An 18,307-nucleotide genomic window follows, 5' to 3' on the forward strand; every position below is an offset into this window, starting at 1 on the left:
GTTGTTGTGATGTGGCCTTATTTTCTCTTAACCTTCTATAAATTTGCAAATATGATAAAACACTTAATTTCAGAGTTTCTTTAGACCACTTTGGAAAAACATAAACAACACTGGACCAGACAAACTTCCTCTTTCAGTTTTTAAACACTGCAAAAAAGTGTGAACACAATACAACCAACAGAAAATGTATAACCAAGTGCTTCTGGACCATGGAAGTGGTCTATTTAACAGCATATTGTGCATCAGTATGGACAGATATTCTATCTAAAGTGTTTTTATCTATTTGTTACATGTTCAGTTCATACCATCCTCCATTAACGGTTCTACAAAGAAACATGCATTATGGGTGAGAAAGACAATCTCTTCAAGCTATCTCGGTGAAACTCTGCACTGATGACATCAACAGCAACGTCCTTTTCAGTTTCAACAGGAATGCAACGTTTTGCTCTGAATTCACAGAATACCTTAAGGCTGTAACCTATCTTTTGCGTGGGAAGTGACTGAACATACAGTGCATAACATACCCATAAACTATCAGATTACCTGACAGTTACAGTAGTCACCTTAGGTCACAGACATAACGGCAACACACACTTTCATATCTCAGGTACACACTCACCTCGCAAACCTCCCGGTCGCATTTTCTGGTGTTCTTCAACCAGCATCGGCTTAACTCGCTCAACTCCACAATAGGCTGAACCTTCAGTCGTACCGTCTCTCCAGACTGCCTGATCATCTCCACAATCTCTTCTCTGTTTTTACTTTCCACGTTCTGTCCGTTGATCTCTACGAGACGGTCACCTGGCACCAGACCCAAAGTGGGGTCCTTTTTCCCAATGCCAGGTTCGGCAAAGTGGACCACCCTACGGAAGAGCGACCCATCGGGTTGCTGGTCCACCACAGTGGTGCGACGAAGAGAAAAGCCGAAATCCCCCGTGTTGCGTCGTTGAAGTTCCAACTCTCTGGCCGTGGGAACCTGCGGAGGTGCCAAAGCGGGCAGGCGCAGATCTGCTGGGTAGGTACTCTCCACAATCTCAGGGATCTGGACCTTCTTAGTCTGAGAAGTTTGGTGGAACGCATTTACCTGAAGGAGCTGTGGAATGAATGGTTTGACCTCAACGAGAGGTGAGGGATTGGCAGAGTTCTGGCCTGACGGTGTGGTAGACCCAGAGGGACTTGGCTCTTTGCTTTTTTGTGAGAAAGAAAGACGCTTTATGATTTGGCCAACTTGGGAGTTTCGCTTTGCTGGGGATCCAAGTTTGGCCAACTTTTCCTTGATAGGTGAAGACTGGTTGCTATCTTGCGCCACTTTTATGTCATTGAAAGAACTTGAGGCGGTCATGTGACCTTGACTTCCGACCTTCCCCATGTCAACATCTGTCAGGCTGAGCTCTGCGTTTCCCAACACTTTGATTGGGATGGGACTGGAAATCTCCAGCTTCCCTTTTGATTCCCGTTTAGAACTGGTGCGATGAAGGTTGAAGAAACCTCTCCTGACGCTCATTTCCTCTAAACTCTTCAGCTCAGCCTGAGACATCCGTTCTTTCTTTTCCTTCTTTTCCTTCTTCTCATTTTTCGCTCCATCTTTGACTTTGTCTTTTTTGATCAAGTGGAACATGATTTGACCCAGATAAGGAATCCACAAATGAAATGTTAGTATTGACAATCAATGTTGGTATTCAGTCACTCCTAGCACCACTTCCACAAGACCACATCGGCAACAGCTAAAGCCCACCTGTTCAACACAAAACATTACTTGTTTGCAATGAAACACATATTTATATTGATCAATATCAAATAAAAAATACACTTTCACTGAACACATATCATCTGTACAAGCAAATTGTAATATATTTATAGTGTAGGCATCTGTTTCATCTATCTGCTTTCCCAAAAATAAGTAAATAAATCACCCAACCATCATGATATTGTTTCACTGTGATATCTGTTGAAGCTGTGCTTGTATAAACTAAACCACACCATTTATTATTCAAAAAGAATAAACGTAAACGTGACAAAAGCCTAGCGCGTGACGTAACACGCTGCCATTGGCTGTTCCCACCTTTCCTAACAGGTAAGCAATAAAGGAAACGGCAGAGGGATGAACGGCTGTTTCTAACAACAACAATAAATACAAAATCGAATAAACAGTGGAATAGCTATTATATAAAAGAAGAGTTATCTCCAACGGTCTGAAATCGATGATTTTGAAGGATCATCCAAATAAAGCGAAACATCATCCAAACAGTCACTTCCTGAAACTCATCTCCAGCTGAACGCTGAAACGCACCCTGTCTTCCTCTTTCAATGAAATTAAAACTTTCATTTGTGAACCAAAACCGCATTTAACATTATATTTGTACATCTGTGGTGCAAGCACTGTCGATCTCACCGGAACCGCATCTGCCATTGGACTTTCGCTTCGTGTGAAACTATGCATGCAATGGTTCAGCTTTCAATATAAATCTGCATTCGTGCCAATATTGCATTACGTTACATATTCGGCATTTATATACAACCATGCCTTGATCTTCTATTAATTGTATCACATAATTTGTCTTTGGAAATGTCTTGGAAGTGCGCGTAATGCACTTCTAAGCCTCTTTATTCCGCATTCACCCAACTGACAATCTGTTCAACTGTACAGAGAAATACAAACAATGGTTGATAAAGAGAAAAACAACTCACCGTTGAAACAGTGCTGGAATACTCTAGCGATACCCGGTAGGCTGAAATGGTCCTGTGGAAACGCTTCTGGAGCTTCTGACGGTCAGTGCCGCGCTCACCGGCTGAGCGCGCACCCGCGCACTGACCCCTACTGGATATGAGTTTCCCTTCTGCGTGATTGAGGTGCTTTGAAAACTAGATAATTCTGTTCTGGTTGACATACCGAATGCAACACAACTTAAACGTGTTTTATGTATATATTGTACGTATCTATATCAACATAGATGTACATATTAACGCAAAGTTATTCAGCAAGCTGCAACCATGTGCATTTAATATAAACGAGTATCTGTTATATACTCATTTAAGAATTCAATCATACCACCTACTACTATTGTTTTGAATAAACACTTAAGTTCACAAACACATTTGGCTGCTATGACAGCTCTTTCGTGTCATATTTGGAGTGATAGCGCCCTCCTCTGGACATCAAACTTTTGTACTTGTAAAACGTCTCGGTTTATAACTGGGAAAAAACAAAACGCTTTAGGAAGATGTTCTAGTAAAGAACTCTGACGACATCTAGAAAAAAAGATGCTAGTACAGACCAAACTACGTGATTCATTACGACATCTATGTTTAAGTAATAACCCAAACAATTTGGTTAGAAAATGGCTTCTTTGAAACTAGCCTATTGCATTTCATATTTGCACAATGGCCTCGTTTTTATCATCCATCAACCATCTTTAGAGGCCATTTTCCGGGCAATGTGATGTAAGCAAATATCATCTGTCTGAAAAGATGGACAGTATGTATTGCTATAGCAACATGAGTTTTACTAGCGCTTCTCTTAAGTCCATAAGAAAAAACACTACTCTTTACGTTCATCTTTCTGCAACGTGCAGTGTTAACGTGTGTGATACAGTTAAGTGTAGCCACTCAACAAAAACGGAAGGGGAACTCGATAAGAAGCTTGCAGACAACTATCCCATATACATGTTTGCCGTCTCTCGCTCCGACTCGCTTGTTTTTGAGCGCCGCGCCGAACAGATGCGTGAACGTTGGGTTACAATCTAGATACGTAATTAAAGACCAGCACGCAGATAAATGATGTTTGTTGACATGTATGATGTACGTATGATATACGTTTCATTTCGTTCTTCTTTTAACACCGCATAAAATACACGTCGAGTATACGCGTATAAATCCCGCAGTAGTCTCGCGTAGCGACTGTGATTAGTCTCGCGACAGTTGCGGGCTATTCATCAACTTCACTCCTGTTTTCGAGCGTCCCGAGAGTCTATTAAACAGGCGCCGAAAAATAGGGGCGCTCTTAAAATAAACAAACTCACAAATAAACGACATCTACACCTAAACGATCAGTATACTACATAATGTCGCAAACGACGGATACGCATGTACACAAACTAGCCTCGTATAGCAATAAGAGGAATGTATTCAGTAAATCACGCCGTCTGATACCGTCCTCCCCCATCTCGCGTGTGGTGTGGTCCGCGGGGTGGCGGAAGTCTCGCTCTGCCATGTTGAGCGCTTTGTTTCTGTGAGTGAGTCGCGATGATGGAGCAGAGCTGGAGCTCTTTCTTATTCCAGGTGAGAAACTCTCTCTCATATTCGCACACCCGGTATCTCTCACACGCGTTCGGGCGTCGCTCGACTCGCGCTGGCCGTGTGTCTACTTCGGACGTCTTTACGAGCGGAGATTTTTGAAATTCAGCAGTTGGAGCAAAACAATAGTAGATGAGTTCCTGGCGCCCAGCTGCGCTCCCTCCTAAATTAAATAATCTGTTTACATGCATATCCCTCTGTCATGGTTATGTACAGATATCCCTTCGTTTATCTGTTTTGATAACTCATTTATCTCACTGCCTTTTAATGTACTCTATCTCCTCCTTTAGATCTCTGTCTGTTACTCCATATCTGCCTCCATTTCTCCCTCCCTCTCTAGATCGCTCTCTCGCGGTCTGCTTACTTTATTTGCCTCTTTTCCTGTCTGTTTTTTCCCCACGGTTCGCCTATTTACATCTCCTGGCTGTTTTTAGTCGGTATCTGTATATAATCCGCTATACTTGTCTGTTTGTCCCTATCCGTGAGTTTGTGGGACAGACCGGGTCAGACACAGATGAATGAGCCGCTATAGTGATTCAAACCTTTAGGATTAGTTCACATGTAAAGTGAAATTCATGAGGTGTTTGTGTGGCTACTTAATCGCCTATATCCTCCAGGATTTACCGTTTGCTTTTCCTCTTAACTTTAGCTTTTACCCTTAACTTTTACTCAGTGAATCGTTAAGCTTTTAAATGTCCGGTTGAACTAGTGGATTTCTCTGTGTGGTTTTATTCAGCCGAATCATCACAATATTCATTGTTCCTTATGATGTTTTACAGAGAGTTTTTATTGTTTGTAGGAGAGTTCTTATTGTTTGTACTGGCTATAGTTGATATGGGGCAATATATTGGCTTATAAACTGGGTCGATGCATGCATTGTTGATCCATGAGCTGGGTGCGTTTTGCATGGATAACACAGAACCGTGTCTAGTTTGAAAGTTTTCTTTATAGGTTGTTTTTAGACTGTGAAATAAACTACCAGTGAAAGCAACATCATTCAATACAGTATGTTACTAGATCCAGAGTTGCCGATTAAGAATTCATAGTTTTCTATAATATTTTGTTAAACAATTTGGTCTTGATTTGTTTGTTTCCCAGCAAGTGCAGAATATTTGTCCTTGAAATGATTGTTGTCCTTTTAATATGACGCATGCAGTCTTTTTGAGACGTATCTTTTTAAGAATGTTATTCCTATTTTATTTTTTTAATGTATTTGTCTCTTGTGATTTTCAATACCTCTTTCTCAGCTGTGCGTGTGGTGACGTACAGTCCTATTCACATTCAGAAATTCTTCTGATGGAGGTATTCGGTGCCTCGATTTACTTTTCCTTATTTACTACATCCAGCCCAGGTATTTGTGATTCATCATGGTCGATCATATGATGCGGCGTTTAAGCTCTTCAGTCCCACTTTAATTATCAGCTTGAGAAATGGCGAGTCTGAGAGCGAGTCACATTCATTCAGTGATCATCACTTCGAGGGGTTTCTGTAGACCGGAGAAAGTGTGTAAATTCCTCTAATCCTTTTATCACCGAGCAGAGGCAGGTTTATGACTCATGAGTCACTGACTCATGAAAAACGTCCCTCGTTCGTTGATCAAATGAAGTCGCGTCTGGACCATTCAGTTTAATCTGGAGGAACAGACTTGGACAAACCGTGCCTGTTTGTTTCCTTCTCATGTTAAGTCAAAGGAACTGTATGAATGAAAGCGGTGACGTCCGACCATCTGAGACGCAAGGATTGCTCATTTTAGGAATATTTTTGAGTCAGTGCTTCAGTAGACAAGTCAGTGTGGAAATGTTTGCTTGGCGATACTCACGTGCCAGGATGCCTTTTATAAAGCCACTTTGGATAATAGGAACTACATATTTTTGATGACGGATCGCCTGTTTCACTACCTTTGGGATTGAAGATGTTACCTTTCTAGGGCTTTAGAATGCTGTTTTATAGCTAAGATGCAAGAAAACATCCAGATAGTCTGAATCGATGAGCCATCTTTTAAAGTCAGAGTAGGACGCAACCTTCGAGCGCTTGAGAAAACGTGTGAACCGCTGCGATTATCTGCTGGGGTTTGTCCCTAAGGGTCTAATAGTTGTAAACGGCTGGGCTGTGTGTGTTATGAGCTGTTGTCCTTCCCACAAGCGCCCTGTTTCTTTTGTCATGTTTTCTTTTTTGCCCGTTTAATAATACTGTCGTCTTTGCTGTTTCTTTTCATATTCAAATTTAAGAAAGATTTGTGTAAGATGAATTACCATGTGTTTCAGCATTCAGCCCAAGCCCGGTGCGGGATCTCCATTGTGCAACCGCTGGCTTTTCAAAACTCCTTATTCTCTCGCTGCACTCGTTTTCTCTGTTATTTACGATACACTGACCTCAGCCTTCGGAGCCGATTTGTATCAAAATTGTCAGGGCGGCGTGAAAGGCAGTAAGGCTACAGTCATTCTGTGACGCACACATTTGCTTTTTTGCATACAGTTACAAACTTGCGCACACACAGTCTAGACTCACAGACCAGACGTCCCATAAACGTACTCAGAAACTTAGGATGTAATAGGAAGTGAACGAGCAGGTGTGTGTGTGTGTGTGTGTGTGTGGAGATATGCGGTGCTCCTCATGAATAGAGGAACCAAATCAGACGAGACTCCTGCACAAAGACCCCCTGCGTGTCCGCGAGGGCATCCCTGCTCCGATTCCTGTCTGTCACAATAGAGCAGATAAAATAAGGAGCAGAATGAAGCGTTCATTTTTCTTGTCCTGCGTCCGCGGCGGTCAGGCCCGCGAGATGGATGGATGACGCTGAATGCAAGAGGTCAGGTATTTAACCTCACCCTCTCTGTGATTGCAGGAGAGCGCACGCATCTTAATTGCGGCATCCTCTTTAATGCCGCATCTGGAGAGAAAAACACATTTCTCGTTTCTTATTACACATTTGTTTTATATTGACTAGATTTTATTGGTACATAGCAACTCGGTATAGAAAGAAGTGTTTCCTAGAGGCTGGAACAAAACAGGAGAAACGTTTTAAATGATTTACTATTTGTTTGTTAGTTTTAACCATCTGTAATGCCTTTAGGCCCATTTACATCATGACTTTACTTTCTTCTGTGGAACACAAAAAGATATTTTGAGAAATGTCTCAGCTCTTTGTGTACATACAATTGAAGTCAAGGGGCTCCTCAAACTATTTTTTAATTTGTGTTCTTCAGTCAATCGTTCAGGTTTGAAATGACATTGGGGAAGTAAATTATGAGTCAATTTTTGGGGGGTGCAAACTGTCCCTTTAAGTCTATAGATAAAGATCCATTTTGGCAAACAACTATTATATTGGTGGCCTAAACAAGGGATACTTCACCGGAAAATGAAGTCTCTCATCATTTACTCGCCTTCGAGGAGAGTTTCAAATCTGTATAAATTTCTTTGTTCCGATGAACACAGAGAACGATTTTTGGAAGAATGCTTAAAACCAGACCAGTTTGACCCCCATTGACTACCATAGAGGGGAAAAAAACAATTGTAGTCAAAAGTGCCCCAGAACTGTTTGCTGTCAAACATTCTTCAAAATGTCTTTTGTGTTCACAAAACAAAAAAAAATATGTTTTTCCTACTATGGTCCTCAACGGGGTATCTTTCTCTGTGTTCATCAGAACAAAGAAATTTTGAAGAACTGCAGGTGAATAAATGATGACAGAGTTTTCATTTTTGGCTGAATTATCCCTTTAAGTGAAAACATAATGAAAAAATTTGTTGGGGGACTAGTCAAGCATCCCCTTTCCTTCGAGCATATGTGTGTTTGTGTGTATTTCTCTTAACTATGAGAAATGACAGGTCTTGACGGTTTATCAACGCACAGGAAGACACAGGCCTCAGGGGTCAAGCCCTAATAACACCGCTTTGACCTCTCGTTGACTCGCTGTTCCGGATTGAAATCTATGTAAGATTCTTGCTCATTAGATGTGTGGTGGTTAAGAGTTTTGCTGAGCTGCTTTGGGGCTGTTTCTGGGTTTGTGGGGGCTGTGCATGTTTTGAATGCTCCATTGAACATCAATAGCGGGTGAATAGTTTACTAGGTTGAGGCACTTATTAGTTCTCTTCAGGGGTGCAAGCGAGGGCAAGACTAGAGTTTCTGCCAGGCATCCGATTCGTTTGAACGGATTTGTGATCGCTGTGTAGTCTCTCTTATTTTGTCCTGACGTGGTGGGATGTTTGTTTTGGTTGGACGGTATGTTTTAAAGGTGGCAAAAATCGGCGTCCGCTGGTGCAGGTGGTTCTGATGAAGGGTTGGTGTGCAAACAAATTTTATACACTTGATGTTGACTTAAGAGAGAACTGAAGCGTGCCGTCACGGGCTCCCAGAAGCTTTAGTAAACAAACAAACACCCACCGCTGTTGTTAGGACTGTTGGGTATTGAGAACTTCAGACACGTGGGTACCGTTTTGATTTTAGAAATACAATTCGCTGACCCGCATTCTAAAAGGCTCCCCGTCAAATACTCCATCAGATTTTCTCTCTTCTGTTCTCTCAGTTGAAGTCTGTATTTCGTTCGCTGGCCCCGTCCCGCTGAATCATCTCGTTTTCAGATACGATTAATTTCACAGTCACATGACGAAGCGGGAGCGTGTCGGCAGATCGGTTTACACCAGACCGATTTAGATTCTTCAGGAGCGTGTTCTGTACTCGTGTACTGGCGTGCGCACTATCACGGCTGCTGTGTTATCACCAGATCCGTGTCATTAGTTTGGGCTTCAAATGACACTCTTAATAACTAAGTGAATCATGTCGAATGATTTCGGAATCTAATCATCAGCCCAGCGTAAAGTTTTGTGCTTGGAGTGGGGAAGCTTGACTCATTTGATTTAATGAGATGGGTTTTTCTGTTTTTGAATGGAGTGCCTCTTCTTCTTGCCAGCTGTCCAGCGTTTGAGTGTGTGTGCATGTATGTAACGTGTGTGTGTGTTCATTCCTCAACCGCTGCTCATCGTTAGTCATCCCACAGGCTGGCGGAAGTGCGCAATGCAGAACACTTTAACTCAGATGGCCTATAGAATAGTGTTGTATTACAGAGGTCAGGGTTGTAATGTTTTGGCACAACAGAGGTGTTGAGCTCACTGCCATTAAACCTGCTGTCTGTGTGGTCCATTGATATCGCTCACACATCTTTGCATCAAATAGATGGTTCTCTTTCTCGCAATGCAATCATTTAGTTCTGCATTAGCATTATGCTTTTGGCTGATGCTTTTATTCAAAGCAACTTGAATTGAAAGGTATGTGTTTTCTTTCGGATGGAACCCATGCACTGTTCATGCAATGATGTACAAACTGAGGCAAGGTCCCTGGACAAGATCTAGACATTTATGTTCATTTTCTTGTTACTTTATATATCTCGATTGTAAATAAGTCTAAATTTAAGTCTTAAATTAGGAAATCGAGTGGTTTTGTGTTATATTGGACACGACACTAAAAACGGTTTGTTTTTTCAAGTGTTGGGTCAAAAGTTACAAACCCAACTGTTTTTAAATGAATCTATGTATGCTTTGTTGTTTCAACCCAAAATGCTGGATTGTTTCAACACATTGTTGTGTCAAATATAACAATTTTGGGGGTTAATGTAACCCAGTGTCTGGCTTTTTGACCCAACCCTTGGTTACGAATTGGCTTTTCATATCATAAGCAGTACGTTTTTATTATGGCATGCGATATTATCACGGTATTGTATTGTGCTACACAAAAATTTTGAATAACTTCAGTTCTGTCCTCTTAAAAAAACTTAAATATTCAAGTATAAACAATTAAGATGGTTGCAAATATAAAGAACAATAAAGCAATTAATCTATTACGTTTTGAAGAATATATTAAATGTATTAAGATAAAACTAATAACTGTAAAGAACAATATTCAAGAAATAGAAAATTTTCAACCAAAGTTTCCGTGCTGGCGTGTTAGTCCTGATAAATATAATATTTGACATCTGTTTTACAATAAAAGAATCCATGCTTTTATTATGCTTCAGTCACTCATGAAATGTGTTTCATTACTTCAAGTCAAAGCATTTTCATTTAGCCCCGTATACACACTGACACGTGTCTATTGGATTCATGTGATTTACTCTTTCTCAGGAAACACTACTTACAGCGTTTCCCATTCAATGCATTAACTTGGGCGGTCCGCCCAGGTATATTACGGCCAAGTATATTTGGCGTCACATTTTGTATTTTTTCCATCCATGATAACGACAGTATCTGTGATCGATCGGTTTGAGTAGTGCGTGGCCATGTGCGCGTCGTCCTCTTCAGTGTTGGCGTGCACTCTTCCGATGAGCTCCATGTGTGCGAGCCCTCGGCCGTGCGTGTAGGTAGCGCCGTGTAGTGTATTTCTCACTTGTATTTAAAATCAAAGAAGCAATCATAATACAGCAACATATTGTCGAGAAAGGGCAAACAAAATAAAGTGCCTCTATAATGTAGATGTACTGTATTGTGATTTTGTCCGTTGTTGTTGCGTTTATAAATCAGGATTTTAGCAGCAGTTAAAGTGACCAATTAGTGCTAATTAGTTTGTGACATCACCAGCACCACACGTCTGTCAAAATCCTGTGAGAAACACTGGCTTATGATCAAATAATCACACTGAGCTTGATTTATCTCATGTATTCATTTATGACATGTTTTTTAACATCTCTGTCCTATTCTTGCAGCAGGCTAATGAAGCCCTTCACCACCAGCACCAGGTGGCTCCGAACAGCCTGCTGCCTCTTCTCAACTCTGAGCCACCTGACCAAAAACCTGTGATGCCCATTCTGCTGGACCACAAACCCCCTGTAAGCGTTGCCGAGCTCCTCAAGGACAACGTCGTCAGCGGGGCGGGCGGTGGAGGGGGCGGGAACACCGGTGCCCATATGCCCATGATCAAGAAGGAGCACAAGAGCAAAACGCCATTCATCTGCGGTTACTGCAACAAAGCCTTCCGTGACAGTTATCACCTGCGACGCCACGAGTCCTGCCACACCGGGATCAAAATGGTGTCTAGACCCAAAAAGACTGCACAAGCGGCACCCACCATGGTTTCGCTCATCTCCACGATGCCTCGCGAGACCTCGGGAGACCCCTCCTACATCTCCACCGTCGCCGGGATGTTTTCCACGGCGACCACCTCAACATCCTCCGCTTCCACCATCATGTCCCTGTCGTCCATGTCCAATGTGACCCAGCACAGCGCCCCCAAAAAGCCCCCCAAGCCCGTGAAGAAGAATCACGGTTGCGAAATGTGCGGGAAAGCCTTCCGGGATGTTTATCACCTGAACCGCCACAAGTTGTCCCACTCGGACGAAAAGCCGTTTGAGTGTCCCATATGCCAGCAGCGCTTCAAGAGAAAAGATCGCATGACGTACCACGTACGCTCGCATGACGGCGGCGTACACAAACCGTATGTCTGTTCCGTGTGCGGAAAGGGCTTCTCGAGGTATGTGAAGCATTTGCTCTTTTCTAAAAATAATCACTATGCATATGCTTCAAAAAGAATGATGTGATAATTATTTAACATGTATGAATCTATAACATATTGTTTATTTCTTTTTTAAGCGGTGTAAATTGCAGATCTACAACTAAGTTGCTGTGACGCTTTAGTTTCAGTCGCGAGGATTTTAGCATGTTACCTAAGAGTGCTGCACATTAGTAAAACTAAGTCTTTGGGCTTCAGTATGTTTGACTGATTCTGAAGAACAATTAATTTTTGATTCACAATCTCACAGATTATTATCTCTAAATTGTGCTAAGAAGGCGACAGCTGATATGTGTTTAAGATCGTTTTTCATCCAACACAAAGCTCAGGCTGATTGTGATGATGTCAGTGTGTTTAATACTGTCTCTTAAAATATGTGTTCAAAGCTCGAGCCGAATCCACCATCTGCTGTTCTGATGATGTTAATGTCTCGTTCCTATTGGCTGCCACTGGCTGATTTATAGTTGCTGTGAATGGATCTGACTGGCTGCCTTTGTAGAGCTCAGCATGCCGAGGGTCTGCGTGAACAGAGGGGGGGCCTTGTTCCGCTGTTATTCCTTTTTCCCTCCTGTTTGTTCTGTCTTAGAGGATCAGCACTGGGGTTTCCTTTGAGTCACTCAGGGGCCTCATACACACGGCTGCTTTGGAAGTCGGTCCAAGCTCGTCTTATTACAACGTTTTGGGCTCAGTTAAAGGGATAGTTCACCTTAAATAAAAATATATCATCATTTATTCCCCCATATGTTGTTCAAACCTGTAAGTGACCTCTGCAAGAAGATTTTTTGAGAAATGTCTCAGTGGTTTTGTATTCATACAATTGCAATGGTGGCCATTGTTGTTCGGTTACAAACGTTCTTCAAAATTTCTTTTTTGTGTTATGCAGATAAAAGAAAGATAGGAATAGCAGAAGGACGAGTAAATAATATAATCATTTAAATCTTTTGGTGAACTATCTATCCCTTTAAACAGAGAAGTTGTGTCACAGAGGCATCCTGCCTGAGTCCTATTTCTGTGACCGCCAATGCGTGACTAATAATCAATCTGAGGATTAATTTCAGGGATAGCAGCACAAGTCATAGCACGAATGAAAAAGAGCTGTATTTACAGCTCTTGACTTTTTCTGAGAATGCCACCTGAGCACAAAATGTACAACTGTTCTTTGGGTCGGAGTCTTTGAAAGTCGTGTCAAATTCACATTTTCTGGATATGGTTTGGATTTTTCCCCCTTCCCTGCAAGCTTGTTTTCGAACTTTGTGTTGCTCCGAATTGCGGTATATGAAAGTATTTCCCAAATTTTACCTCTGCATGATAACAAGTTTTGCCACCTTTGTTCATGTTACTATTTAAAGGTACAGTGTGTAATTTTCCTTTGACAGAAATGCAATATAATATACATAACTATGTCTTCAGAGGTGTATAAAAACCTTTCACAATGAAGCGTTATGTTTTTATCACCTTTGAATTACCTATTTCTTCATGAAATTCACCATGTTGTTTCTACACAAGCCCTAAATGGACAAACTTCTCAACAGAGTGTTGCAAAGAAGTGAAAACGAGACCAAATGTTTGTCCTGTGTCAGCCACCGTAGTGCTTCGAAAGGGAGGGGTGGAGTGAGCCGTTGGTTGCAATTCACAGCCTCACCACTAGATGCCGCTACAATGTCCACATTTCTCCTTTAACTTAAAATATAATCATTTATAATTTCAGCTGTTCAACTCAAGTGGCTTTGTTACAGAAATGAAGATCTTAAACCATTTTATTTTCTCAGGCCAGACCATCTTAGCTGCCATGTGAAGCATGTTCATTCATCGGAGAGACCTTTTAAATGCCAAGTAACGGTAAGAATCAGAACCTGTTTATTTGAATGAAAGCAATTAAGCCTGTATATGGAGATCCGAGTAACTGGTATGGCTAGGGTGCTTAAATGTCTGTGCTAATAATTGAAAGGTGATAGGTTCAAACCCCAACCGACCATTTAACCAAAGCACTGCAGCATGTACTGTGAATCTCATTGGAGATGAAGATGTCTGGAAAATGTGGATCAATGCAATCACAGCTGTCAGATTGGCTTGTTAGTAATGACGTTGTGTTTCTCATGTCCCTTGCAGGCCTGTACATCAGCCTTCGCCACCAAAGACAGACTTCGGTCTCACATGATACGGCACGAGGGGAAAGTGACCTGTAACGTTTGCGGAAAGATGCTGAGCGCCGCCTACATCACCAGCCATTTAAAAACACACGGCCAGAGCAACTTCAACAACAACGCCTGTAACAAAGGTAATTGTGATTGGCAGCCCCGACGGCCAATCCACAACCAGCCCGGATGCCGACTCTCCCTACCCCTCCGGGTGACTCGTATAACTAGTTCTGACATCATTCTACTAATACTCTGTTCATTCTGACCTCCTTCTTCTGAATCTCAGAGCTCTTTGCTGTCTCGTCAGCTCCCAAACTCTCTGGTTTATTAGAGGTGACTCCGTCCTCAGGCTGTTCCACTTATTCTGGGGTTACAGAGGCCCAGTTAAGAGGTTTCGCTTCTTTAGTACCACAAACCAGTTTCCTCAGACTTACTGATAAGGAAACATGTTCCCAGCTGAGATTATAATGCTGTATTTTATTGCACTGTTCCAGACAATGCCTTAGTTATGATAGTTTGTTGTTAACCATGTTTAGTTGGCGTTCATATATTGCTAACAAACAAATGTCATATGGTGGGCATGAACCTCAAGCTGTCGAATTATACAGTCCCAACTGGGACGTTTTTAATAATATATATATATTATATTTAAATATACATTTATTTATGTACGTATTTTTATAGTGTATATACACGTGTGTGCATTTATATATAAATATACATGCCACACACATATATTATATAAACAAAAACATTCATTTTGGAAACGATTAAACAGCACTAATTTTAATCTATACACAAGGTCTGATCATTTTTTAAATGTGCTATTCAGTGCTAGGTCCCATTGGGTTTCCCACTTTTGTAAATCCTATATTTTCTCTGAATGATTTATTCTCTTAATAAACAAATTTATGTATTACCCAATTGGTCCCTGAATGAGTTCACCTCTAAAACGGTCATGATCCATCTCTTTCTGATATGTAGTTTAGTCTTATCACATCTTCCCTCTCTTTAGCTCCGTTATTAGTTACTAGCTCAATATTTGATGTTTGTTGTATTTACATTGATACATTTTCTGTTTTTATATTTTTTCAATTCTCCCTTGAATTGGAACAAGAGGCCTAAATCTGTTGCGATTTAGAAATGATAGTAATGTCTGAATTCACGTTGAACACTGCGATGAAAAGCATCCCATGATGCATCACTGCAGGCAGCTGCCTGACCGTCATAACCCTCTATCTGTTTCTAAATAGGAGACTGGCAGTGGAACCACTCAGGGCTCCGAAAAGGTAAAAATGGAACAACAACCCCAGGTGGAACAGTAGATACACACACGATTCAACTAAATGTTGTCTCTTCAGTCGAAAAAAGAAGTTCAATCCCAAATCCTGGCATGTATTTACCGGCTAATCTAGGGATGTCACAAACATTCAAAATGTAATTGGCAGCCCCAGCCAATCAGCTGATAGGTGAAGCTAATCCTAAACAAAGTGGCCATATATTACAAATAAATGACACATCAGTCTAGACACCAGAGAGTTTGGGAGCACAACACACACAAACCCCCAAGACTCTTATTGATCTCTCTCACTTTCCTCAACAGACAACAATGATGTTTGCAGTTCTGGCTCTTCCACACCGGTCACAGCCCCAATCACCACTGTGATGAACCGTGGCCACACCAGCCACCCCGTTACCATAGCAGCCCAGATGAACATCTCCACCAACACTGTTAACATCACATCTCCCCTCAGCCTGCAGCACCCGGTTACCATCACCGGGCCCGTGAACATCACCTCTGTCAACATCCCGTCATCCGCGCCCATGAACATCGCCCATCCCGTGGCCATCGGCACGCCCATGTCCATGAACATCGGCACCCCGCTCAACATCGCCATGAGATCCATGGACAGCATGCCCTTCCTGTCCCAGGTCTTGCCGTCTTCTCCACCTTGGTAGAAGCGGACCGTTAACCGACCAGCCTCCTGTCCTGACCTCCATTTGACTTTCACACTGACCCCTGACGCCCGTGTGGTGTGAGACATCCCATCACTCGGCTGCATCGCAACACTAGGAAGATTTGCCTGCGTTGATTTACCCATCGAGGGATTTCTGAACTTGTACCACTGCGTTTTCTGCACATGGTGAGCTCTGTAGCAGGGCATTTCACAAGTTTTTAATAGACAAATGCAATAATTGACGTGCATCTTTGAACTTTTTTTTAAATGAGCAGAGTGCCGATGGATTATCCTACTTTATGGAGGCGTTACCTGCTATCAGTATTTAAGGAAATTAGTCCAAAAGGGACAACTGCTTCCATCGGGAGAGATGATTTTTTCTTCATTTTTTTGTAGACAAACATTTTATTTGGATTTTTCGCAGATGTGTGAGAGGGACTTTTGCTGAGGTACAGTTGTCTGACCGTCAGTTGTGAACGCTTTTTGGTTTCTTTATGAATAGTGTTTGTCACGACACTGTTTACAACTGTTATTTTATTCTGTGAGCAGAGGGCATCTTTGTTCTCTTATTGTTTACGTGGCTATTTTTACGGTGACATAGGTTTTATTTTTCTTAAGGAATAGTGAAAAGAGTCTTGCACTGAACGCATTTCCCTGAAGAGTCAGTATTATCTAATGAGTGAATATTTTGATATGCATGACTTGTGTGTCTGTAAAGTATACGCGCATATTCATGTCCACAAGATTCTATTTAGAGATGTGCTCACAAGCACCCCTTGTTATGTGCCCTCGATTAACCTTTATGCCTGGTGTGGACTTTAAAGCCAACTACTACCCCACAGTCTAACAACGTTACATCACCAAAGTGTGACTCACAAGGGCATTTTTGGGAGCCCAGTGTTGTAAAGAAGCCAACATTGTGCCAGTTCTTCTGTAGAACCCATAAGATGATATTTCAAGAAACGTCTCAGTGATTTTGTGTCCATACAGTGGAAGTCAATGGGGGCCAATGCTGTTCGGTTACCAACATTCTTCAAATGATCTTCTTTTGTGTTCTGCAGAAGAAGAAAGCCATCCTATTAGATGCTTGCGTTATAGCACATTTGCGACAGGACCTGCGAGTGTTCGACAACCAGCTTATAAAATGATTCGAGGCCTGCGTTGATGCACCATGAAGTTTTAAGTTAGTTTGAAAGTATTTTATAACCCTGTTCTTATGAATTCTGCTCAGGAAGTGTGCAGAGAGTAGTCCGGTAAAATTGTATTAATTACCATGTTTTCCTTTTTTAAAGACTGCGTTTGGAACCCATGACATGACCCTCGAATAATTCATGTTTGTGTGTAAATATTTCACCTTTTCGGTTTAGTTTTCGTTTAGTGAGTGGAAGTAGAAAGACATCTCTCATCCTGATCAACGGCGCCGCCTATTCATAACTACATTTAAATACGTAACGTTGATCTGCTATAGTGGTTTTATAGTATTCTCCTGTAGCTAAAGCCCACAGATATAGTGTAAAAAAAACGTTCCTCCGCTTGAAATAATGAATGTTTACAGGCCAAATTTCTACACTGTGTTGGTCACATGCTGGTCTGTTTAGAGTTGAATAATTGTGTGTTAGTGAGAACGAATAGAATGAGCGAGCTGTGAATCAAAACAAGAGCCCACCTGAATGATTTTAGGTACGTTACTTCAGTCACTTTCTCTGCATACTTCACTCATGCCAGTGAGAAGAGATTGCTGTATTGAAAATAGGGCTGTTGAACGATTAATCGCGATTAATCGCATCCAGAATTAAAGTTTGTGTTTGTTATAACATAAGTTTGTGCACCGTATATGCTTATTTTGTATTTATAAACGTATACATGTGTATATATATATATATATATATATATATATATATATATATATATATATATAGGAAATATTTGCATGTATATATTTATATATATAATTTAAATGATATATATATATAAATATTAATCAATTCTTTTGCATTTATATTTTTTCTTCAATATATACTTGTGTATGTGTTTAATAATCTATGACTGTGCACATAAATTATGTATTTATATAGACACAAACTTTAATTCTGGATGCGATTAATCGTGATAAATCGTTGAACAGCCCTAATTAAAAACACTAAATATTTGATTGAATTGTATGCAGTTTTATGGGTAGATTACCCGCCACAGCCTGTGAAGTGTGAGACGGTCTGAGGTTTGTGAACGGACGCCGTCCTTGCCCGCACTGAGACTCAGGAAGATGATTTTTCCTGGTCAAACACGATGAACCCATGTGTGTATGTGAAACATTTTATTCTCCCATCACACCAGAACAAAAGCATCTTTCCTTAGTTTGTTGGAGAATGAGAAATCGCGTCGATGCGTTTCTTTAGTAGATGCATTGCAAATGCCTCTTTTGT

At 41.3% G+C, this 18,307-nt stretch overlaps 2 protein-coding genes across 5 annotated transcripts in view; one reads left to right on the forward strand and one right to left on the reverse strand.

Moving 5' to 3' along the window:
* myo18aa (myosin XVIIIAa) overlaps positions 1–2,879 on the reverse strand; it is a 37,535-nt gene extending 34,656 nt beyond the window's left edge. For 2 of the 3 annotated variants that reach the window (XM_079448014.1, XM_079448015.1), the window contains exons 1-2: positions 2,689–2,879; positions 620–1,735 (exon numbers count right to left, since the gene is read on the reverse strand). In XM_079448014.1, the coding sequence (XP_079304140.1) occupies positions 620–1,618 (999 nt within the window). In that variant the 5' untranslated portion in view covers positions 1,619–1,735; positions 2,689–2,879. The remainder of the gene's footprint in view (positions 1–619; positions 1,736–2,688) is intronic. The other variant, XM_079448013.1, reaches the window with a different exon arrangement.
* Positions 2,880–4,242: 1,363 nt separating this feature from the next.
* On the forward strand, positions 4,243–17,709 carry vezf1a (vascular endothelial zinc finger 1a; the record flags this gene model as incomplete). Of its 2 annotated transcripts, XM_079448910.1 has the most annotated exons (6): positions 4,243–4,278; positions 10,986–11,749; positions 13,558–13,627; positions 13,898–14,066; positions 15,180–15,215; positions 15,530–17,709. In XM_079448910.1, the coding sequence occupies 6 exons, from the start codon at positions 4,243–4,245 to the stop codon at positions 15,883–15,885; spliced, it is 1,431 nt and encodes a 476-aa protein (XP_079305036.1). In that variant the 3' UTR covers positions 15,886–17,709. The 2 variants fall into 2 exon arrangements, with proteins under 2 accessions (XP_079305036.1, XP_079305037.1); XM_079448911.1 differs by lacking the exon at positions 15,180–15,215.
* Between the last annotated feature and the right edge of the window lie 598 nt (positions 17,710–18,307).

Source organism: Barbatula barbatula (genome assembly GCF_947034865.1).
Source record: "Barbatula barbatula genome assembly, chromosome: 24".
NCBI classification, from domain to species: Eukaryota; Metazoa; Chordata; class Actinopteri; order Cypriniformes; family Nemacheilidae; genus Barbatula; species Barbatula barbatula.